The 24,054-nt window shown below is 40.3% G+C and overlaps 1 protein-coding gene across 1 annotated transcript in view; it reads left to right on the top strand.

The window, feature by feature from the left end:
• Positions 1-2,084: 2,084 nt before the first annotated feature.
• MED14 (mediator complex subunit 14) overlaps positions 2,085-24,054 on the top strand; it is a 34,874-nt gene continuing 12,904 nt past the window's right edge. The window contains exons 1-19 of the mRNA XM_017810992.1: positions 2,085-2,260; positions 4,276-4,302; positions 7,425-7,530; positions 8,181-8,354; positions 8,747-8,876; positions 11,473-11,601; positions 11,971-12,078; positions 12,908-13,040; positions 13,592-13,742; positions 16,147-16,258; positions 16,895-17,020; positions 17,881-17,959; positions 19,526-19,685; positions 20,052-20,246; positions 20,857-20,991; positions 21,421-21,497; positions 22,920-23,080; positions 23,360-23,506; positions 23,598-23,689. Coding sequence (XP_017666481.1) covers positions 2,085-2,260; positions 4,276-4,302; positions 7,425-7,530; positions 8,181-8,354; positions 8,747-8,876; positions 11,473-11,601; positions 11,971-12,078; positions 12,908-13,040; positions 13,592-13,742; positions 16,147-16,258; positions 16,895-17,020; positions 17,881-17,959; positions 19,526-19,685; positions 20,052-20,246; positions 20,857-20,991; positions 21,421-21,497; positions 22,920-23,080; positions 23,360-23,506; positions 23,598-23,689 — 2,418 coding nt within the window. The remainder of the gene's footprint in view (positions 2,261-4,275; positions 4,303-7,424; positions 7,531-8,180; positions 8,355-8,746; positions 8,877-11,472; positions 11,602-11,970; positions 12,079-12,907; positions 13,041-13,591; positions 13,743-16,146; positions 16,259-16,894; positions 17,021-17,880; positions 17,960-19,525; positions 19,686-20,051; positions 20,247-20,856; positions 20,992-21,420; positions 21,498-22,919; positions 23,081-23,359; positions 23,507-23,597; positions 23,690-24,054) is intronic.

Raw genomic sequence — 24,054 nt, forward strand, 5'->3', positions numbered from 1 at the left:
AACGATACCTAAAAAGCCTGTATTTCTAAGTTATAGTTCTGACAGAGAGCTTATTCAGATTCTTGCGAATGTAAGTCAGTATTTTCTTCAATAGTGCAACTAGATGGACATAAGTAATTGCATTTATTCATGCATCTAGAGAGAAAAAAATTCATACATTGGGAAAAAATCATCTTTGCAATAGGAAGGCAAGAACTTACAATACACTAAGCTAATAACTTATATCACAGTATGATCCAGATAGTATGTATCATTCTTTCCTTTATAGATTAATTTTTAAACAGCACAAAGTAAGTATTTCTTTCACTTGGTACTGGGAAAAAAAAGGAAAAAAAAAAAAGGTAAAACTTAAGTATAAACACATTCTGGTGATTTTAGCAGTAAAAAACTCCCAGCCAACCATCATCATCCACCCTCTGCTCTTAAGGCTCACAAGTTCACTTCCCTGTCACTGAAGCAGCACACAAACCTGGCATGGCTCATAGCTGTAGTGACCCTGCACTTCCTACCTGGATGGGTTACTGTTGTTGTTGTCATTGTTATTATTATTATTAAACTGATTACACGCTTCTCAGGTTGAAAAATGTTTGCTTTTATATTTTACTTTTCCCTTGGAAAGATATAAGAAGAGGGTTTTTTTTAAAGTCTGCTCCTCATACAAAACAAATAGGACCTTTCCTTCCTTTTGGTAAAGTTTGAGGAGTTTGGGTATTTATTGTCTGCAATGTGTCTATTTCAGGGATTTCTCTGCAATCATAAGGCACGAATTTATGATTTAACACTTCAGTGAATCATGATACAAAACACCCAGGATTTAGAGTTTCCTGGCATAGTCCCCTCTGGTAACCAGTATGCAGAACATCTGTCTTCTGCTGCTAACAGACCTTCCCTTTCCCTCTCTTCCTTCAGAGGCTTCAGTTAATCTGGAAGATGGAAATATATAAAAAGTTCCCAATGTTTTGTGTTTGTCAGCCAATCCCACTGACCACTCTGCTTCTCATCACTCCCTTTTCTAAACAGTGATCTTAAAGGAGGATGTACTGGTCATACCTCTCATCTGGATAACCTGCACTGCTGTGCACCTGCACAAATGCTTCACATTTCCCAAGTCATTAGGAGGGGATTAGCCAGCCCAGCTGCCAACACAGCCCCGTTTTCCTTGACAGCCTCAAGAACTGCATCAAAGGCTCTTTGAGGTGCTAAGTCTGTAACCTGTTCCTCCTTCACCCTGAATTACACTAACGTGGACAGACACAGGGTCAGGGAGGTGATCCTGTCCCTCTGCTCAGCACTGGTGAGGATCACCTGGAGTGCTGTGTCCAGTTCTGGGCTCCTCAGCACAAGAGAGACAGGGAGCTCCTGGAGTGGATCCAGCGGAGGGTGACAAAGATAATTAAAGACGACTACGGGACTGGAGCATCTCTCAGAAGAGAAGACTGAGAGGGGAAACCATCAATGTCTGTCAGTGTCTGCAGGGAGGGGTCAGAGGATGGACCAGGCTCTGCTCGGGGGTGCCGAGCAATTGGACAAGAGAAACGGGCAGAAACTGATGCCCAGGAAGTTTCACCTGAACACGAGGAAGAACTTCTTTCCTATGCAGTGACCGAGCACTGGAAGAGGTTGTCCAGAGAGGGTGTGGAGTCTCCCTCACTGGGGATATTCCAGAACCGTCTGGACGCAACCCTGTGCCATGTGCTCTGGGATGACCCTGCCTGAGCAGGGAGGTCGGACAAGACGACCCGCTGTGGTCCCTTCCATCTCTTGATACACTGGCAGCCCCATCCCGGGATACGCTGGGAACGCCATCCCTGCATCCCTGTATCCCGGTATCCCAAAATCCCGAGTCCCGCTGCCCCGCCCCGCCCGTGCTCCCGGAACGGTTCCCCGTTCGCTTCCGGTTCCGTGCCCCATCATGGCGGCGGCCCCCGCGCCCGGCGGGCTCTGAGCGCCGCGGATCCCCCGGAGCCGCCGCTCCCCCCGCGCTCCCTCCCCGCGGGCCGCGCCGGGCGCGGTGCCGGCGCCGCCGGGAGCAATCCCCGGGCTGCCCAGCGGCTCCTGCCCGGGGCCGAGGCGCCGCCGCCGCCATGGCGCCGGTGCAGCTGGAGAGCGCCCAGCTGGTGCCGGCCGGCCCCGCGTCAGCCCCGGCCCCGCCGGCCCCCGGCGCCGTGACAGCCGCCGCCAGCCCCGGGTACCGCCTCAGCACCCTCATCGACTTCCTCCTGCACCGCACCTACGCCGAGCTCACCGTGCTGGCCGACCTGTGAGTGCCGCCAGCCCCGCGCGTCTCTCCCTGCGCGGCTGCCGGGGCATCCCGGCGGGATGCGGAGGCCTCGCCTGGGATCTGTCCCGGAGCTCACCCGGGGATGCAGTGGGGGGAGGTGGTTGCTCTTTCTCATTCATAGAATCATAGAGTGGTTTGGGTTGGAAGGGAGCTTAAAGATCCTCTTGTTCCAAACCCCCCGCCACGGGCAGGGACACCTCCCACTAGTCCAGGCTGGTCAGAGACCCCCTCCAGCCTGGCCTTGGACACTTCCAGGGATGGGGCAGGCACAGCTTCCCTGGGCAACCTGTGCGAGTGCTTCTCCACTATCACAGTCAAGAATCTTTTCCTAATATTTAAACCAACTCTCTTTCAATTTGAACCCGGTCCCCCTTGTTCTGTCACTACACACTCTTGTAAATAGTCTTTCCCATTCTCCTATCCCAGGGACCTGTGCGTGCAGGTTGGTCTCTGCATGGGACTGTGTCCAGGGATGCAGTGAAAGCTGATGAGTGATCTGTCATAAAGGGAGAAAATGACCATGAGAAGTGAGAGCAGCTGCAGATTGGCTGCTTAAATGCTTAAGCTTGCCCCAAGTTACTGCCAAAAAAATCCCAACTGTAGTTGGTACATCAAAATACATCAAATTGAAACATGTCAAACAGATATTTTCAGATGTTACAACTGTTTGACTTAACCCCGTGCTTTTTAAAGTAACATTTGATTATTTTTTTTGAAAAGTGTTATTTACGTTTACTTTATGGCCTGCTCTTCTGATGTTGTTGTGTTTGTAACAAAACAAGGGAATGTTTTTGGGCCAAGAAAAACTTTCCTGAAAGCATCTGAGCTCTGAATAAACCTGTTCCCCTTTTACTTTGTTTAACCATAGAGGTTGTTGTGGGGAAGCTGGTGTGTTTTAAGAAGTGACATACAGAACAAATGGGAAAAAAATAGGTATAGCTCATGTGTGGTACCATGGTGAGTGTGCAAAAAGAGTTTTGCTTGACTTGGGGTTAAGAGTGTCCAAACTTTGGAAAGGACAGAGAATTTTAGAGTTTGAGTTCTCTTTGGAAGAACTTCCAAAATGTCAGTCAAGAAGTCTTTCCTATATGTTTAAGGTGTGTGTAGACAGTAAATGGCACAGTGTTTATTCTTGTAGGAGCACGTGCTGGAGTGACTTCTATTCTTTTTTTAAGGTGTAGAGCCCGTCCTTTTTGCCTAAGTGAGTGATAAATAAATAAATGGGTGGTGTGGACAGCACACGGGCAATGCTTTCAGTATTCCAGCGATTCAAAGTAGTTTACAACCTACATAATGTCCCCTCAATGAGCAGGGAGATAGATTTTTCACTGTATTTTCACCATAAAGTATGGATTTGGGTAGTAGAAAGTATTCTGGAAAGTATTCTCCTCCTTCCCTCAAGTAAAATTACATCTTATTCTTGTACCAGGACTGGTCTAGTCGTAGAATAAAAAAATAAATTTTAAAATGAGGTGCCTGTGATAGCCGTGTAACACTACAGAAAGACAGGGCCCTCTCTGCAATAGTATCTGGCACACAGGTCGTTGAATATGCTCTGAAATATGGCATTTCTCCACTTTTAGACTGAGTAAAAAGGAAAGAGAAACTCATTTCAGTCAAGTCAGGAAACAGCCAATTTTAATAACCTTCTGCAGATGTTCTGGGATCGCTGTTATGAATTAATTGACTCTAGTCATGGATGCTTAGCAAGAGTCAGCAATTACAGAGCACAGGCAGTGATACGGTGTGGCTCACCAGATTAGTAGAAATTTGGGGGTTTCAGCACCCTTCATCAAGATTCATCAATTAATTTGACCAGTTCCAGCTTACCTTGTACAGGGTAGTGGCAGGTGACCTGTGGTGCTATTTATTTTATGCTTTATAGGTGTGTAGAGGTTCTGGTACTTGAAGGTCGATAACAAAATTTCTAGTTGTCTGAAATATAGTAGAACAATACATAATCTGCCTTTTTTTTCCCCTCCTCTTTCATATAGATTACCAAGAAAGACTGATATGGAAAGGTGAGTTATGATAAGAGAATCTGTAATGCATGTTAAAATATAGAACTTTAAGATGTTAAGGTGAATATAGAACTGTTTAAATATTATTTTTCTCCTAATTTAGATTTTATGCAAGGAAACAAGCCATGTCTGTCTTGCTGTCACTACATAGTTTCAAGATTTTTCTTAGCATTATTGACAATACTGGGTTTTTTCACATTTGCTTTTATAGTTGTTTGGGCTTTTTTTGTTAATGTTATAGTAGGTGAACCCTTTAAGGGCATTTTTCTCTTCATGAATCTTGAAGCAATGAAGTGACATTAAAGCTGATGTAAAAGGGAACAGTAGAATTTAAATAGATTCTAGGTAGTGTGATAGAGAAATATTTTGTTCAGAAGAATCAGTTCAAAAGTGAAAACAAGGTAAAAACCTCTTTTCTGCTTTTGTCCATATTACCTGATCTTTCCTATCACGAGCACTGTTTTCTGCTCCTGCTCTATGTGGTTTCAAAGTGTGAAGATTATTAGAGAACAAATGTAAGAGACCAGAACAGTGCCCTTGCCAGGATGAAAAAAAATCCATTTACTTTTTTGTTTCTCTGAGTAACTTTTATGAAAGTTGTCAGAAAATTGTTCCCTTTATTTGTGTTGACATATTAATTGACCTCAATTTCTTTAGAGACATGGAGCAGCTGTGATATTCCTAAGAATGTTAATAAAAAATTCTGTGCACCAGGATGATCATTAATTATTATCTGAAATCTTCCAAAATTCTCATAACATGTTATAGAATTAATCCCAGTTTCAGGGAATCATAAACTGGAATGATACCTTCTGCCCATTTTCCTTATGCATAATATTTTATTAAGAGAAACAGTGTGGGTTTTGATTGGGTTCTGTTTTGTTGGCTTTTTAATTATCACACTATGTACTGGGGAATTACATTCAGCTTAGGTCCAGAGCTCCCTTGTGCTTGGGAAGGGGCTTTTCCCATCTAGATGTTTAGCATTTCTTGCTAAAGCTGGAATCTACTTTGTGGGGCACATGGATCTGGAGCAACAACCTAAGTCATAATGGATTATAGATAAAAGAAAATAAGATGTCCTACAATTGAATTGTCTTGAAATTAAGTGCTCACATCCTTGTTAGCCTTGACTTACAACTGTTCTTGGTGAAATGGCTTTCCAGCTCTTGGAGGAAATCTTTAAGGAATTTAGTTTAATTATCCATAATTTTTCTAGCTTTGAGAGCTGTAATGGTGGCAGTAGTTGGGCTTTAAGCTCTGTTTTATGAAGCAAGAGCCTGGTGACATGGCATATATACTTCGATAAAGATGTGATGATATTATCCTCTAATAAAGTTGACATAAAATTTAAGTTCCTGTCATCCATTTCCTCCAGCCAGCTGAGGTCCCTCTGTTTGCTCCCACCAGTTTGGCATTGCTGGCAAACTTCCAGAGTGCATTCTTCTCATTGTGCCTGTTGTTGATGGAGGTGTTAAATTGTATTGGCACCAGTATTGACCCCTGAGGGACACCATTAGTAACCAGCATTAAAGTAATTCAACTGTAGCCTTTTATTCCTGGCAGTTTTTCACCCCCCTGGTAGTCCACCTACCCACTCCCCGTATCATCAGGTTGGCTGTGGGCAATCTTGATGAAAGCTGTGCAAAAGTCAGTGTAAATGCATCTCCTGATCTCCCCTTGATCACAGATCAGTTCATCCCATAGAAGGCAGTTTGTTGATCATTAAATTTTTCTGAATGTTTCAAAATTCTCAGCATCTTGTTTTCATAGTGTGGTCACTGTTAGATCAGTGTGTACGTGCAGTGGTTTGTCCACCACTTGAAATCTTAATATCAGGCTCCATGCACTTCAAAATATATGCTCTAGAACTCAGAGAAGTTATTGGCTTAGTGCCCAAGTTCTTGTAGTGTGTGATGGAAGGAGCAGGACCAGATGGTATTAGTGGTGCTTCTGGCCTTACCATGTTCATCTGCTACAAGCAGGTTATGCTTCTTGCACAAAAGAGTTAACCTCACTACGCCAGCACTTTGGGCAGGAACAGGCTCTATCTGTATTATGAGTTCTATCTATATTATGTGTTTTAGAGATTGGGATCAGGAGTTGCAACTACTGTTAGGTAGAGACCAATATCTGCTGCACTGATTAATGTTCTTTTTGTCCAAATGCTTTTGTTACCTTAGGAAACAATATGAGGAAAATAGCTTAAAAACTGTATGAAATTAAGGGTTTGGGTCTTTTTTTCAAAGTAACTAGAAAACTATGGTGAAATTAGTAAATTGAACATGTAGAAAAGGAGAAAACCTTCTATAAATGGTGGAGGAAATGGTATTTCAGAGTGTACAGTATTACAGATTTACGTTGTAGATCTAATGGATCTACAGTGTAGGTCTGTAATGAAGGATGAAAATCTGTGTGTGACCCTATTATGTTCTCTTTAAAAAAAACCCCTCTAACATATGCAAACATACACTCCTTCATTTTGACTATCTCATACAAAGAACGTTAGGAGGAATATTGACAGTAAGTTCTTCTTATCTCAGTTTCTTTGCAAGGCAGGAATGGAGAGGAAAGTTGAAGGGTGGGGTTTTTTGCAGTCTTCCCCACCACCACATTTCCTGGCAAAATGATAGCATATTGTAACATACTATGTAAAGATGTAAAATTGCTGGAGTGATTTTTTTGTTTATTATCTGATTGATTTATTTATTGATAGTGAATGTCAGTGTAACGTTACTCTCAGGTCTCCTAACCCTTAGGTATTTTGCCCACTTTAAATTTAATCATAAGCCTTGGGGAAATCCCATAAAAGTTATAAAAAAGTTCACTATGGAATTGTTTCTCTTAAAATCAGTGATTAATTCATATGAATATATTTCTTTGTTTCCCCAGACAGTCTTGATTGGTTAGAATCCATGTATCTTGCTTAGTATTTAGATATTCACAGCAGTGAGCTTTTTTCCCCCCCATGTTTTAATCAAACAAGCCACATATTACTGATGCCTCCATTAACACAATTAGAAGTTATCATTGCAGCTTTTTTTTTTTATTACCACACAGTCAAATTGCAGCTATATTTATATCTGAACACTGGCTTAATGTACATTTGTGTTTCTTTCCAGAAAAATAGAAATAGTGCAGTTCGCAAGTCGAACTCGTCAGCTGTTTGTTCGTTTGTTAGCCTTGGTCAAATGGGCTAATAATGCTGGAAAGGTGGAAAAATGTGCGGTAAGTTAGTGACTGAGTTTGGTGTGAAATGATCTCTAGGGGATATGGCATCTTGGTACACCCTAACTACTTCTTACTATAGAATTTTTTTAAAAATCCATTTCATAGGCAAATGAATATTCAGTTATAACCAATTTCTTCCTGTTTAGAAGCTGTGTAATCTAGTCTTTTATCTGTTCATGTTCTCAAAAACTCAGCAGTGGCAAAAAATGAAAGGCTTGTCTGCACATAGTTTCAGGAGTGCTTTGGGGTAGGGAAGGTAACAGGACCGAGAAGATGGTGATCTCAGGGTGTTAGTTCTTATTATCACTTTCATCCCGCACTTAGTTAAATAAGAATAAAGTCCAGAATGTTGCAGAAAAACAAGCCCCTGGTGCTCACAAACAAGTATGGTTGCATTCCAGTGGCAATCAGCAGATAAAGAGCTGTGAGGCTGTACAGATCCCACACAGCATCAGGAATGGCACGTGGATTTAAAGTGTCCTTGCATGTGAATGTAAGACAGGGCCAGAATATTCATTCTTTCTTTGTTTTGTAAATGTAGTTACTTGAAATGGAAGCGACAGATAAACTGAATATAAAGGGCCATTGATTTGTGCGTTTTTTTGAACACAAACTTCTTTTTTCTTTTTACTCCTTGCCCTCTACAGATGATATCCAGTTTTTTGGATCAGCAGGCCATTCTGTTTGTGGACACTGCTGATCGTCTGGCATCACTAGCTAGGGACGCTTTGGTCCATGCTCGTCTGCCCAGTTTTGCTATCCCGTATGCTATTGATGTCCTGACAACTGGATCCTACCCACGGCTGCCCACCTGCATTAGGGTAAATACCACTGCCATGTGGGGGGTGGGGTGGGGGAAATCCCCTGTACAGCATCAAATGCACCTTAATGAAGCTGTTAGTGCCAAATCTCTGTAGTGAGAGTTTTTCATGCAGAACACTTCCTGTTTGAACAAATCACACTTTCCCCAGTAAAATCTTCCCTACGTTTATTTAATTGAGCCAAATTTAGTGGTTTTATTCAGTGGTCAGTCTTGAGTAAAATGTAATCAACCAGAAAACAAATCTTGAGTATAAGATACAAAACTTCGCCATGTAGTGGCCTGTAGTATTTGTATTTTCAGACTTCTGGCCTGGCTAATTTTCACAATTGCTGCTGTCAATGTGTTATACATGCTTGAGATATATAGACTTGTTTGTGTTTATTTTAACAGGATAAAATAATCCCTCCTGACCCAATAACAAAGAGTGAGAAGCAAACCACACTTCATCAGCTAAACCAGATTCTTCGCCATCGACTCGTGACTACGGATCTCCCTCCACAACTGGCAAATCTTACAGTTGGTAAGAACTGGAATTGCTTTTTGAAGAATACATTACTGCAGGCTGATTTAAAATTGTCGCTTTAGTGCTAAAGCAAAGCTAAAAGCTAAAGTGAGACCATTAAGGATGCTTCATCCATTAAGACTGGGATCCTGTCTCTGTATGACATCAAAATATGTTTTCCCCTTTTGAAAGATTAAGGCAGTGATAATATTGCTGAAATATTATTTACTTTCCAGAAGGAATCCTACACAGGGAATGGCAAAGGGTTGTAGACATTGTCTTGCTCTTTCAGCACATGAAAGACTTTTAGGACTACCTTATCCTAATTTAATTTTAAAATGCCACTTAATTAAACTGTTGGATCTTTCTGCAGAAACTCTTTGAACTTTAGTTTAAACAAGTCACTCTAATGTTGCTTTTTAAATTTGTTTTGATGTTCATGTCTATATATGCCTTTTGTTCTGTGGCCACTGTGGTGCCACATCTCTTAATCTGTTCTGAGATCTCTGTTTTCATTTAGCCCAAGTAGTGGTAAACATTAAGACAACCTTTTTGACTGGAAGGATGGCTATAAACTGGACTAGGTTATTGCAGGATCACAGAGAATAGGGTAGGAGTGGGCCTAGTTTGTGTTTTTAACTGAGAAGGTTAGCCATGTGTAAGCCATACCCCACAGACCTAGATCAAAGATATTTCTGAAAAATCTTAGTACTAGTTTTCTTTATGTCTGTAATTGCAAATGTATATGGTATGGCATAGTTTGTTAAGTGATTGAGAAGAAGGTCGACCCCTGGGTTATAGGAAGGACTTGTACTAAATTTAAATTGTTTGCTCTGCCATTCAGTCTGTTTACATCCTTGCTTGTGTCTTTGCTCCCAGCTCTTTAAACTGATAGCAGTGTTCACAAACATGTGAGGATCTATATGTCAATTCATTAAATAGGGTGCATCATCTTCGCTTGTGTGCTTATATATAAATCATGCAAAATATTATCTTCCTCACGTGAAAATGGAGTTATAATATATTAATGACTGGACATACATGTGTGATTTGGATTAAGAGCACAGAACAAGGAACCTCTTTAGCTCCTCAGTGAAATACAGAGAAATAAAAAGGGGTTCTCCTTGGATTGTTTCATCTATGTTTATAATCTCACACTAACATACCATGGTTCAGAGATGCACCAGTACCTCTGACATCTCTCTCAGACATTATAATACTGATAAACTCCATGTCTGGACTTTTTTTTTTTTTGGAATGCATCTCCATTGATCTGACAACTAAACTTTGCCTGCACATCTCCATTCTTCTATCAAAGTATGTAGCTGAGACATAAGGATGTAGCTGAGACACATCCACTTCTAGAAACTAAAAACTTGCATAGGTACATTCCTCGTCATTATGGTGGTGTGGGAAAAAAAGCCTTTCAAAAGTGGCTCTAGACCCAGCCCTTAGGTATTTGGGTTCATGTGAGCAGAAGGCAGTTGCTAGTAGGGCCTCTGAGTTATAAGCCAGCTGGGACAGAAGATTTTCTGGAGATATCCAGAAGGGTTTTACTAAGATGAATCTCTCAGCTTCCAAAAAAAAAAAAATTTGCAGTATCATCACTAATTTGCCACTAGGAAAGTGTGCTACTTTATCAAGCATGTTCAAATCCTAAAAGAAATAAAACCCCAACCAAACAAAACTCTAATGCTACCACCACACTAGGTTACAGGAAAAACTGATACTGCTTGTTATTATCTTTCTTTGAAAACCAAGGCTCAGTCCTTTGGAGAGGAAAACAGCAGAAGTGACCTCAAAGAATGTCGTTTTGAGCTACTTATGGTCTAGTGGTTAGGGTGCAGGACTCTCACCGCTGCGACCCGGGTTCGATTCCCAGCCCCCCGGGCAGATGGAGCTCGTCAGCCTTGTAAGGCAATCCATCTAAGAGAAGGTCACTCTAAACAAACCTACATCCTGAGACCCTCACTGCCACTGTCCAAGCTTGCTCGGCCCCGGCAGATGAACCTCAGGATTAAAGGGTGGGCTCAGTTCAGCGCACACTGGGTCTCACCTAAAAATCCACTGCGCAGGCTCGAAGGGTTAATGACCTTTCCCAAATCTTCGCTCGCGAAGACTGGCCATTATTGTTATTAATATATTAATGTTAAACAACTACTTTGCAGTGAGATATGTTTCCAGTGCTGGATTTCAGCCTGGGCTGAGATTCATGTTCTGAATGACTTTTGAGTATTGTTGCAGTACTAAAAATACTCAATGAATACCATTCATTGTTGGTAATAGCAAAGAATAGGAGAAATTCAGCCAGATGTTTTGTTTGTCAGGCTGGTAGTCAGCTCAGTGTTCCTCTGTGTTGTAGTAGCCTAAGTGTTGACAAGTTATCAGAGTTAAAAGGTAAACTTCAGGACAGTGTGGTAACTCTGTCCATGCTGCTTATTGACGCTGAGTCTGTTGAGAAGCAGCTGTGAAGTCTTCAGAGTTGCACAGAAACATGTGCAACAGAGCAGAAACATTAGGGAAATAATTTATTATGAGTGCCAGAGGCTCTCACACTGATATTTTGAGGCATCTTAGTAGACTGAGTGAAATTAAACGTTCTTGTCTTCCTTAGCCAATGGCCGTGTGAAGTTCCGAGTTGAGGGTGAGTTTGAGGCCACCTTGACAGTGATGGGTGATGACCCTGACATCCCCTGGCGCCTTCTCAAACTGGAAATTTTGGTTGAAGACAAGGAAACTGGTGGTAAAGAAAAAAAATCAAACCTTTACACTTTGTTTTTAACATGAATTTTGCCTCTGACACTGTAAAAGTCTTATTTATACTGGGTCTTTTGCATATCACAACTTTAGAGAATGAAGTTATATATACTTGTCCTGTTTTGGCCTTGCTTTATATGCTTTTAATACTTTAACAATGCTATACTGTGTCACAGTGTAATAGACTGAAATTTCCAGAGTAAACCAAGGATTTTGTTGTTTTGTCAGAAAATCTGGTGTGGAAATTGCTCAGTACAGTTGTACCTTTTTTTACTTTTGGTTTATGAATTTATTTAATTATTTTAAACACCTAGTTTCCTGATGTCTAATGTGAGATATTTTTAATTTTCAAAAGATGGTCGAGCCTTGGTTCACAGCATGCAGATCAACTTCATCCATCAGCTGGTCCAGTCCCGGCTGTTTGCCGATGAAAAACCACTTCAGGACATGTACAACTGTCTACGTATCCTTCTGGAAGTTGTTTTTGAATGAGCTGTTTAGTGTAGCCTTGCTCTTCTTAGTAGCTGGAGGTCAAGAAAGATTCCCCCTATTAAGCCTGGGGGAAATGTCTGGACATGAAGTAAAAATGATGGTATTGGCAACAATAATTTACAGGTGCTTGCGTGTAAAATTTGATTGTACACACTAAATCAACGAAGGTAAAGGTGAGGTGCTCCAGGCAGCAGGTTGTGTGGTAAGTCAGTGCCTCAGCAGCTGGCTGCATGTGCTCATTTCAGAGATGGAATACAGAGCTGACTTGGAAGCTCTGGGAGCTGACAGTTCTTGCTTACCAAGAACTGCAAAGTGCAGTTGAGGGGGATGTGTTAACTTATTGTACCTGTGTGAATAATGAGAGGAGATACGGCATGTGCAGTGATTTGTTACTTGCAAAGGGCAAATCACTTGACAATGTGAAATCATTTTCAGTGAAACAGTTTCTGCAGAAACAGGGAGAATCATGTTATTTTAGGGTGACTGTGGGAGATGGGTTTAGTGGTAACTATGTCATCATTAAAAGATGACAGCAAAAAAATCTATAAAACAAAGCTGTTGTGACTCTCTTGTCCAACAACCTGGCATAGATAAGAGTTTTAAAAAAGCCAAAAAACCCCTTTTGAGAAATATTTGGTGCTGTTTATATGTCTTTATCTCTGGATTAGTACATTAGTGTGTTTTTGGACAGCATCTTGTTTGACTTGGGTGACAAATGGATTTATGTAGTGTACAGAAATGGGTTTATGTAGTGTACAGATGTTTTAGAGGTCTTATATTTTCTTAACTCCATGCATTAGACTCCTTCTGCTTAGCCCTTCAGTTGGAAGTCTTGCATTCACAAACACTAATGCTGATTCGAGAGCGCTGGGGTGACCTTGTGCAAGTGGAGCGATATCATGCGGGGAAATGTCTCTCACTCTCTGTTTGGAAGTAAGTTAATTTCAAAGGGACTGTTGACAAACAGTGAGTGAAATAACAGGAGAGGTTATTATTTACCAAGCTTGAGCCGTAATTTTCAAAATTGCGTTTTCTTTTTGATGTGAGGCTCATAAATTCTTGTAATGAAGTACCTAAACATGTTGCTTAATTTGCAAAGAAGTAAGGGTTATACATTAATGTATAGAAGACCAATGGATACAGTTATAAATCAGTTTGTATTTACACAGATACCTAAAAATTAATTAGTTCTCTGTCAGTCTTCTACTATGTTTATTGCTTGACTTGCACTAGATAAAATTTTTTAAAGCAATCCAAATGCTCTTCTGATGGTGTTGAATTTGCAGTCACCTAAAACTTCTTTATGTAGTTATAGTTTACCAACAGTTCTGCATTAAAATGAAAACTGAAATAAATGCTTTTTTTAGTTCAGCTAACATAATGTTATATTTTTAACCAGAGCACTCAGAATCAAGAATTAGCTACTGAAAAACGTATTTTCTGCTATTCTAGTTGCATGGTTTAATTATTCTCTTCATTTTAAGTCAACAGGTGCTTGGCAGGAAAACAGGGACCGCATCTGTCCATAAGGTCACTATTAAGATTGATGAGACTGATGTCTCAAAACCCTTACAAATATCTCATGAGCCTCCACTGCCAGCCTGTGATTCCAAACTGATGGAAAGAGCCATGAAGGTAAAGGTTTGCTTTGCAGTAGGCATCAAATACTGAAGTGCTTTGCATGGTCAGTTTGTTTCACTTTGATTCTATTTAAAGAGCTGTTTCTAAGATTTCTAGTGAGCAGTTGTGTTATTTCTGGTTGTGTTTATGTTGGGACCTCACATTGTTGTTACAATTTATTGCCCTTGACTTCATCTTAAAAATTACACCTACTTCACAGTGCGTTATATGCCACTTCTGAGACAGAATGCTGAGGCTGGGGAGAAACAACAGCAAAGTTTCACTTCCTAGGGTTTGGCTTGAAATGCTTTATGGAGAGACAGTTCTTCCCTTTCTTGTGTTGGAGATGCCGTAAAAACTTCCTCTGAAAATCAGTTTCTCCACATCACTTGAGTTGGTTACCCTGCACTGCTATCCACTTCAGAAAATCTTACATTATGACTTGGAAATCTTGTGCTAGGGAGTTCATGTGGTTTGCTTGTTAAAAGTGTTAGGTGAAGCTTACTTTTACATTATCACCAACTAGATTATATCATGTGGCCTATTTGAATGTTCAAGTTCCTGTATTTTAAAGGTGGGATTGTTGAAGTGATCCAAGATGAGGCACTGCAGTCAACTTCCTACTTGGATAAGGCTTCACTGATGATAATTCTGGATCTTGATTAGTGATAGCTAAGAGAAGCTGTGCTCTGGGTTTTTTAAGTCCTCTGTCCTCAGGAAATCTGGCTGTGATTATCAGGATGTTGATTTGTCATTATTTCTTACAGTGTTTCAGTTTGAGAGTTAATAAACTGGAGTGAACAGTGTAGTCTTCACACTTTCAGTACAGTTTTTCCACAGGGAAAAACTCCCCAGCTCTGAGTCTTCACCTATCTCACAGAACTTTCTACTGATGGTAGCTTTCCCCTCCTGTACTTACTTTTTATTTGAGCCTCTTGGCCCATCTTGTGTACCAAGGCTGACAGACAAGTCTCTGTGTGGTGAATGTCAAGAACTACCTATGTTTTAACTACAGAGAGATGTGGGAAACCTAGTAGCCTTCTATTCTACTTCTGGAGTAGAAATTCTGCTTTTAGTATAGTAAATATATACTACATTTACTCATTTAATAGCCTAAATTAGCATATTTAGGCTACTAAATATACAATTAATTTAGTGAAGATACTGTATTTATGTGTAAATCCGGGGAAATGCTCTTTACCTGGAACATCTGCTGAAGATCCACTGGGGCTGACACAGTCTAAGCTCACTGATTCAAGTCTACAGTCTGTAGATTAAGATACGAGACCTCTGTAAATTTGAGATTTATCAAATTAAACGCTGACTCCCTTTGTAGCTACTTGTTCTGAGCTTAAAAAAATTATCAGCTGTGGTCTATACACTGCTGTTGGTATGTTTGAATAATGATCTCAGCTGTAATGACGTTGATGGCACACTGTGTTTCTATGTGCTTAAGATACTGTATAAAACAGTGGCACAAACAAATATGTTTGTCTAAGCAGGTTATTCTGCATTAACCTACTGAAAATCGGATGGAGCTATAGAACATGTAGTCACTGCTTAGTGAGGAAGATTTAACCCATTGCAGCTGCTGAGTTGAAATGCTCTTTTGAATGGATAAACACTTGATTTTTAAGGCCATGTCTTGGAAAGCTAGTCTTTGGGGAAGTTCATTCATTTTCAGAGCAATGTGAGGTTAACTAGAAAAAGGTTTTGCAGTAATCTGTAACTTTGCTTATGCAAAATATGTAAATAATATGACTGTAATGTGAATGCAAATGCTTTAATTTAGATTGCACAGGTGAGTTACAGTGAATATATGTGGTGGCATTAGAGCTTCAGCACCAGAAGTGCAACAGGCTGTAGATACAAGCCCCTAGATACTCCTGGGTTCAGTAGGGTTGCTCCTATTCAGTGTCTGCCACTGCATTGGTACCCTCTTGTCAGGACTAAAACTAGTGTATTGGCTTACATGTAACAGCTGCATATGTGTTTGTGTAAAGTCATCTATATCCTAATAAAGTGTTGCTTTGGGGGGATTGTGTTTGGGTGGGTTTTGTTTTCCTTAGCTTAAGCAAGTTAGAAATGGGTGCAAATTAAGCTGAAAATACTCCAACCTTGATCCAGAGTCAGTAGGTCTGCACAGGGGGTGGTAACAGCATAGTTTGTGAAACTTCTTCCACATCTTCTTCTAATCTTAGATCAAAAACCCTCACACTGCCTGCTGCTCAGTCAGAAGCTTATGGTAGCTTGCTGTATTTTATAGTGATCCAAATACTCAAGTTCATTTGGCTCACCACAGTTCTAAGCAAATTATTTCTGAAGTGACTGTTTTATTAAGTAGCTTTGTTCCAGTGTGCTAATGCAGGAAGTCTACACATCAAATATGAGCCTCCTCAAGTACATTCCTTTCTTACAGATTGACCACCTATCAATAGAAAAACTCCTAATAGACAGTGTCCATGCAAGATCTCATCAAAAACTCCAGGAGCTGAAAGCCATTCTGAAGAGCTACAACGTTAATGACAATTGTATGTATTTTCTGCTGAAGTTTGTCAAGTTAATTTCCATTTGTGTCTAGGAATGGTTTCCTTTTTTCTTGCTGTTTCTTGTTTTCGTTAAGTCAAGTAAAAATAATTAAAAAATGAAGTGAAATATTTTCGGAATTAACGAAACTTAGCTTTAAATTATTCTGCATTGATAATTGTAAAACAGTCAGACCTCTAAGTGCAGTATAATAGGTGAAGCTGGTGGAGCGTTATAGTCTGGGTTGAAGGGTTAAAATTTGTCAACTGTAAAGTTTGTATGTCTTCAGAATTGAAAGAAAATTTTTCACTGTTTTGAACTAGTTTTGAATGAAACTTTCCTTAAACTGCTGTTGAAACTTTTGGGATTTGAAGTGATCTTATAATCATGAAGTAGTGGGTTAAAAGATATTCAAGGATTAATAATCTCCTTCAAATTTGTTCTGTCTTCTCTCATTGGCTTGTCACTGTTTTCACAGAGAAATTGCATTCAGTTTCCTCTTTATGTTAACAGTGTAATAATGTGCAAGTGAAGATTGCTTCTATAAAAACATACAGGTTTTGTGATTATAACAGGCTAAGTTTTAATAGGATTTGAATTCACTTGAATTTTCTGTGAAATTAACATCAATTTTTCTTTAGCATTCATTGAGACGGCTCTTCCAACCCTTGTAATTCCCATTTTGGAACCATGTGGTCGATCAGAGTGCCTGCATGTATTTGTTGATCTCCACTCTGGGATGTTTCAACTGATGCTTTATGGCGTTGGTAAGTAGATGCAAAGCCAGGGTGTATTTCATATCTTGCAAGAATCATGCATTGTTATTTTCTGTGAACAATTTTGTCAGATCTGCAAAGTTCTGTGAGCAAATGAACACCATGCTTGGGTCATCACTGAGGTATTTGAGTTTGAGGAATGGGGAAGAGGATCTTTGTGCTTCAGTGTCACAGTTTAGTTAGGTACATTTTAAGAGGACAGCAGACTAATTGTTGTTAGGGGTCCATACAATGCATATTCTTTATGACTCATGATTCCTGGCTTGTGCTGTTAATGGATTGCAGTCATTTCATACGGACCTGATCGAGAATTGTATTGTGTGACCTTTTACATCTTGAGTTACTACTGTTCAAGTCTTAACTTCAGGTTTCGGGTTACTTAAGGAGGAAAATGAGTTCTGGTTTATTTGCACAATAACATACTACTGTGGTCTTACAAACTATATGGATCATCTGTTGTGTACCCCAATTTCTCTTTTCACAATGAACCTTGTGGAGGAGACAAGGGGCAACAATTAGAAGTTGGACCAAGAGAAGTTTCATCTCAGTATAAGAAAGCAGTTTTTTGCAGTGAAAACAATTGGTCCCTGGAACAGCCCCCTCAGAGATTTGGTGGAGTCCCCATCACTGGAGGTTTTCAAGATGCAGTTGGACAGGGTGTTAGATAATCTCATCTATGCTCCCTTTCCCACAAAAGGTTGGACCAGATGATCTTCAAGGTCCCATTTCGAGCCCCACCCTGGACTGTTTGTGATTCTGAAATTAATCAGATGAGGCACTTTCAGTGAAAGTTTGAAATTCCGTTTGAAGGACAGATGTTAAGACCATTCACTCCACTAATGTTCTTGCAGATCAACTGACACTTGATGACATAGAGAAGTCTGTTAATGATGATATGAAGCGCATCATTCCTTGGCTCCAGCAGCTCAAGTAAGTGACTTGAATGATTCACTTAGTTTGCATAGAATGAATCACCACAACTGTATTTTGGATGATCACACTTGCATGGCTTTGTGTTTTACCACAGTAGGGGTTATACTTTCTCACTGTTCTAAGCAACCTTGAGTATTTGCCATCTCCTCTAAACAGCTGAGGAAACTCTGGTTTTGCTTGGAGTTGATTCCATAATCCTGCTTTAGTTTTACCCCTTGCACGTAGCTTCGTGCATTGCTATGTGCACACTCTGCATGAAGTCTTTTCACTTTTAGTCAGTGCAGACCACTTGCTTCCTGAGAATCTCATTTGCTGTTCATGTTCATTTTCTATCTCCTTTATTCCACTCTGTTTCTACAGCTTCAGCTTGTTTCTCAGCAAGAATGATCTCCCTTATCCCAATACAGAGGAAAAACCAGGAAGTGGCCTAGGATGATTTAAATAATACCTGTTTATCTTCTAACACTTCAGCCCTTGCTGGTTTAAGCCTCTAATCTTCCTACCATAAAGCCATGAGATTTGAGCACAAGATACATTTGGCTTCCATAAGAGGTTGTACCAAATAATACAAACACAGTTTGCATCTGCATGATAACTGAGTTCCACCTGCTCTGTCATTTTGGAAATTCCCAGTGCTCTGAGTTAATTGCAGGGTGAAATCTCTATTTGAGGAATTCTGCTTCTAAAAGAAGCTTGATGATGCATGAAGCACTGGCACCCTGGAGAAACTAATCAACCTCCCTTAGTTATAAATAATGTACTTGAGATAATGGCCTGGGCAGTGCTGCAGTTTTGGAGGAAGCTCATCAGTCCACAAAATATCTCTTAGACAGCTGTGTCTGACATGTGTCTATGAGCATAAATGTGGTATGATGTGATGGAGAGATGCTGAGCACCCACACTTCCCACTGCTGTTGTCAGTGGAACTTTGACCAGAAAACCAAGTGTTTCTGAGCCCCTTTCAAGCCTAGCTAGTCTTTCTGGCCTTGCCACCATAGCCAAAATCCACTGGAATAGGACAAAGTTTAGTTCCAAACATGAGAATAAATTTGGTGTCTTGCATATGGTTCTTCATGTCCAAACTTATTCAGGTGAATGAGTTTATTTATAACATAATCCAGAGTAACACCCAGCTTTGGTGACTTTTTTTACTGAATTGCTTACTAGCATATGGGAGCAAAGATTTTGTTTTCTGTTCCAAAATGTAATTGAAGATTCTAGATTGTAAAATAACTGTAATCTACATGCTGTTTTAACATTTCCCTTCTTTGTTTTATGTTGTAATTTCATATTGTACTATATAAAATTTTATTCAGTGAATAATTTCAGGGTTTTTCTTGAATTAACAGATGTCTGTTAAGCTGAAGACAGGATGCAAAGATAGTAATAAGGAAATATAAAGTAATGACATTTTCTATGTGATTTTCTGTGTATAACACATGCAACAATGATAGATGTTGGCTTTGAATGTGACTGACCATTTGACACTAATACTCTACACAGCACTGTACTGGAATAATGTAAACCAGTCTCAGGGGACTAATACCTTTATCTCAATGCAAGGTTCTGGCTTGGACAGCAACGTTGCAAACAGTCTATAAAACATCTGCCTACAGTGAGCAGTGAAACTCTTCAACTAGCTAATTATGCCAGCCATCCAGTGGGAAACCTTTCCAAACACAAGTTGTTTATCAAACTCACTCGCCTTCCGCAGTACTACATTGTAAGTAACTGAAAACTGCTTCTGTCTTTTGTTCTCAGTCATGGTTATCCCAGGCAGTTTGTTGTACTCTGAACTTTAGGACCCAAGTGATTGGTGTAATCCTCGATTCTCCCCTCTCCCTTTTGCCATTTAGTGGGTTTGTTAAGCACTCAGGCTTATAGAGAAGAGAACACATACGGGTTTATTACCCAGCAACCTTCCCATTCTCTGTTTCCTTAAAGGTTTGGTCTCCTTTCTCGTCTTGGATCCCTTTCCTAGCCATAGTATTAATATGTTGAAAAAGACTAATGGTGAGAGGATAGGAATAGAATTAGACATACTATTAGCTTGAGAATCTTCTCAATTTGCTGTTTTGTTCAAATGTAGGTTGTAGAGATGTTTGATGTTCCTGGCAACCCCACAGAACTAGAGTACAAGTACCATTTCCTGTCTGTGAGCTATGCTGAAGGAGATGACAGCCCTGCTACTGCACTTTTACTACAGCAGTTCAAACCAAACATTGAAGAGTTGGTACTAGACACAAAAAGTGGGAAACAAATGAAAAGTGGTGTCAAGCGCAAGGTAAGTGCTCCAAGAGCCACTGGGATAGTGAAGGTGCATGAAAGGTCAACACACGTTCTGAGCATCAATGCCAGCTTTAGGAGCATTGTTTTCGAAGTTTGTGTGGCTGACAGCTTACTTGTATTGGTTCTCTGGACTTCTTCCCTAGGGAGGTGCTGGAAAACTGTTTTGCAACAGTTGTCTTTTTAATTCATGCTTTTAATTCTCTGCTGCTCTAGCCAAGGCAGAGCTCTGTGCAGAGGCAGCTGTAGTGGCTTGGACATGCAGAGTGCTGGTATGGTATCTGTGTGATACACTTCGTGCTGTGTGTAATCTTTGGAGGACTTGGAGGGGCTGATAAGAGTTACTTCTCGGGATCAGGCTGAAATGGCTTAGTAAGACATAAGTACTGTTTTAGGGACAGTCTTTAGCTGAATTGCTTCAGTCCTGAAGAGGACCAGATCCTTTCAGGAGTTTGTGCTCAGGGTGTGATTCATTTATAACTTAGATGAATGAGGTTGTTCTCTGACATCTCTTCAAATTGTTTGCTCCAGATATGCGAGAACATTTGTCTTTATTTTAATTCTAGTTATCTGGAGATCCATGTTCATTTGCTTTATTTTAATTCTAGTTATCTGGAGATCCATGTTCCATAGAACCCAAGAAGCCAAAACGGTCGGGAGAAATGTGTGCCTTCAATAAAGTGCTAGCTCATATTGTAGCCATGTGTGATACAAATATGCCATTTATAGGGCTTCGGATAGAGGTATGTGTTAAAAAATACTTTGTTTCCTTCCTCCCCTCTGCTACTCCTGATTCTTGTGTCTAGACCTGACTATTTGACCAACTTGTGGTCATGTGCTCACTCTGGAGTTCCCCTGCCGGCTGAACCTGGTGACTCAGTGTTCTACGCTGAGTTGCTCTCGTCTTGTTAGAGCTGGTTCTCTAACACCAAGCCCTGCAAAAAGCTTGAAAAGTCGAGAGAAAAGGGAAAATGAGAATGAAAGACACACTTGTGGGCGGGACTGGGAGACAACTTTATACCAGATTTGCACAGACCATTTTTTTGGCTTTCCAGTACTTGAGGATGTGAAACGTCTGTTACCCTTGGGGGGAAAAAAAAATCCTTGAAAAAGTTGCAGGGTTTTTGCTGGACTTTTTGCTTGGGATAACATTTTTCTTTGTTCATTCCTAGTTATCTAATATGGACATTCCTCACCAGGGAGTACAAGTAGAAGGAGATGGCTTCAGCCATGCAATACGTTTATTAAAGTAAGAGGATATCCCCCTGTGTTTCATTTTATTATTTCTTCGTTATGGAGAGTAACACTAAAACTATCAGAACTGGGGCAGAATTTTTTTTTTGGGGGGGGGTTGTGATTGGTTTTGGATATTTTTAATTATTGTGTATCTTGGATGTGAAGTGGGGCTATAGAAGAATATAAGTAAGAGTAGACAAAGAGCCAACTACAGTTGTTTTTTTCATTGGCCTTAACTGGGGAGCTCTGAAAACAGTCTGACAGTCCTCAATCCTAGAATCCAGGCAGTGCTAAGGAAGATACAGTGATGATTCATGAACATGCAATTTTAGATCAGATCAGAGGCCTACATACTCCATATGTTGTTTCACAATGTGATACTGCAGAGAAAAATGCGAGGAATCCCAGAAAAGACAATTGCAGGGTAAAGAACTTGTAGAGGAAACATCTGTGAACCATACAGTAATTTAAGAGTGGAAGGGGAGACCTGTGGAGGTCATCTGCTCCAACCTTCTGCTCAAAGCAGCGTTGATCAGCTGCATTTCCCAACCTCCAAGGATCATCTAAATGGCAACCCTGTCCTACAACTCCCTTCAATTTGGCATTATCTGCAAACTTGCTATTCTTTTGTATCATGTATTGTTAACCTCTGTGTTAACCCTGAGGAATGCCAGCCAGAACCAGCTACTAACTGGACCTGCAACAAATCAGTTTAAAACAAAAAACCACAAAACCCAAAGACACCTCCTTCAGTAAAACCATCATAACTCCTTTTATGCTGCAGAAGTGTGTACTGACATAAAGGAATCAGTCTCTAAATGCATCAGGCCTTCCCTTTTTAACTTTGCAGAGAACTTGTGAGCTGAAGTTAAGGGTGGAACATGAAATTCCTGGATAGATTCTCAAGGGATTTGAAAAAAGAGTTCAGCATGTTTTTACTTAAGCTTTATCTAGTGTGTCCCCTGAGCTCCACTCACACATTGTGATATGAATAAATTAGTGAGTACTGAGAGAACTGCCAGGTTGTTCATTGCATTTAAGGCAAGCTTGTTCTACAAGGTGAATGAATTCAGTTTGCCACAGAACTTACTTATTTTCATCTTTTTTGGCTTACTTCTCTGTATAAGAGCTTTATATTGGTGGGCTCTTAGTTCATCAGGAGAGAAGGGCAATTCAACAGATTCCTTAATAGTTTATAATTTCCATGTGTTGAATGCATATAAAAATTGGTCCTAACTCAGAGAGCTTTTGTGACACATTTAGTTCTTGAAGAGCAATAGGATATCTCCTTGTGCAGTCCAGGTGCCTCTGCTGTTGATTTGTTCATTCTTTCATGTCCAGACTTGGAAGTCCTTTAGGAAATACTGGAAGGTACTATTGTTGCTTTTGAAACTGTACTGTGTATAACCGGGGTTTTGGTTTTTATCTTGTATAGAATTCCTCCCTGTAAAGGTGTAAATGAGGAAACGCAGAAGGCTCTGGACCGATCTCTTCTTGATTGCACTTTCCGACTACAAGGTAGAAATAATCGCACGTGGGTGGCCGAGCTGGTGTTTGCGAACTGCCCGCTTAATAGCACTTCATCCAGGGAGCAAGGCAAGTTTTATTTAGGAATACTGATAATTTTTGTTTCTTGGTGCTTTGCATTGTCTGTTCCAGTAGTTTTAATGTCTTGGAGTTCCTGGAAGGCTGTCTGCTCCTAAGATTTCTAATAAACCACAGTGTACCTGAATCAAAATTTTGACTGCTAATTTGATGCATTTCTGTTGTTTAAAATTTGCTTCATGGTTACTAGCTACAGTTTACTCAGAGTCTGTAAGCCACAGGTCAGGAACCACTAGTTTGAACAGTATTTGCCATCTCCTAACACTGCAGGACCAACCCGTCACGTTTACCTGACGTATGAAAACCAGTTGTCTGAACCAGTTGGAGGTCGCAAAGTCGTGGAGATGTTCCTTAATGACTGGAACAGCATCGCTCGGCTGTACGAGTGTGTCCTTGAGTTTGCACGGTCCTTACCAGGTACAGAAGTCACCTCCTTTGTGTTGAAAGGATGGGTTTACAGATTACTGTGGTTTTCTCAGTCTAACTGTCTTTCCTCCTCTCTTCAAAGACATACCCAACCACTTAAACATTTTTTCAGAAGTTCGTATCTACAATTACCGAAAGCTTATCCTTTGTTATGGAACTACCAAGGGGAGCTCAGTAAGTAATTCCTAAAAGCACTTTAAGTGTATGCTTGAAAACAGAATGGGTAGGCTTAGAGTTCTCAGAATTTTGCTTGTATTACATTATTGTGGAATTAATATAGATGAATATAAAAAAGACAAATAGAAGATGTTTCATTGCTACTTCGCTGGGTTGCTCGAAGTTCAGAATGTTTGAGAATTTCTGTAAGATACTTTATGTTGTGGAAGGAACAGTTATGTGCCTCTGATTGTGAAAGCTGATGTGGCAGCCTTTTTTTGACCAGCTTAAAATAAGTGTTGTTACCAGTCACTGCTTTAGTCAGATATATGAATATGTTTAAGCTGAGTGCCTAGTTCTGCCTTAGAAGAGAGGACTCTAAC

This window comes from Lepidothrix coronata, unplaced genomic scaffold (genome assembly GCF_001604755.1).
Source record: "Lepidothrix coronata isolate B3197 unplaced genomic scaffold, Lepidothrix_coronata-1.0 Scaffold30, whole genome shotgun sequence".
NCBI lineage: Eukaryota > Metazoa > Chordata > Aves > Passeriformes > Pipridae > Lepidothrix > Lepidothrix coronata.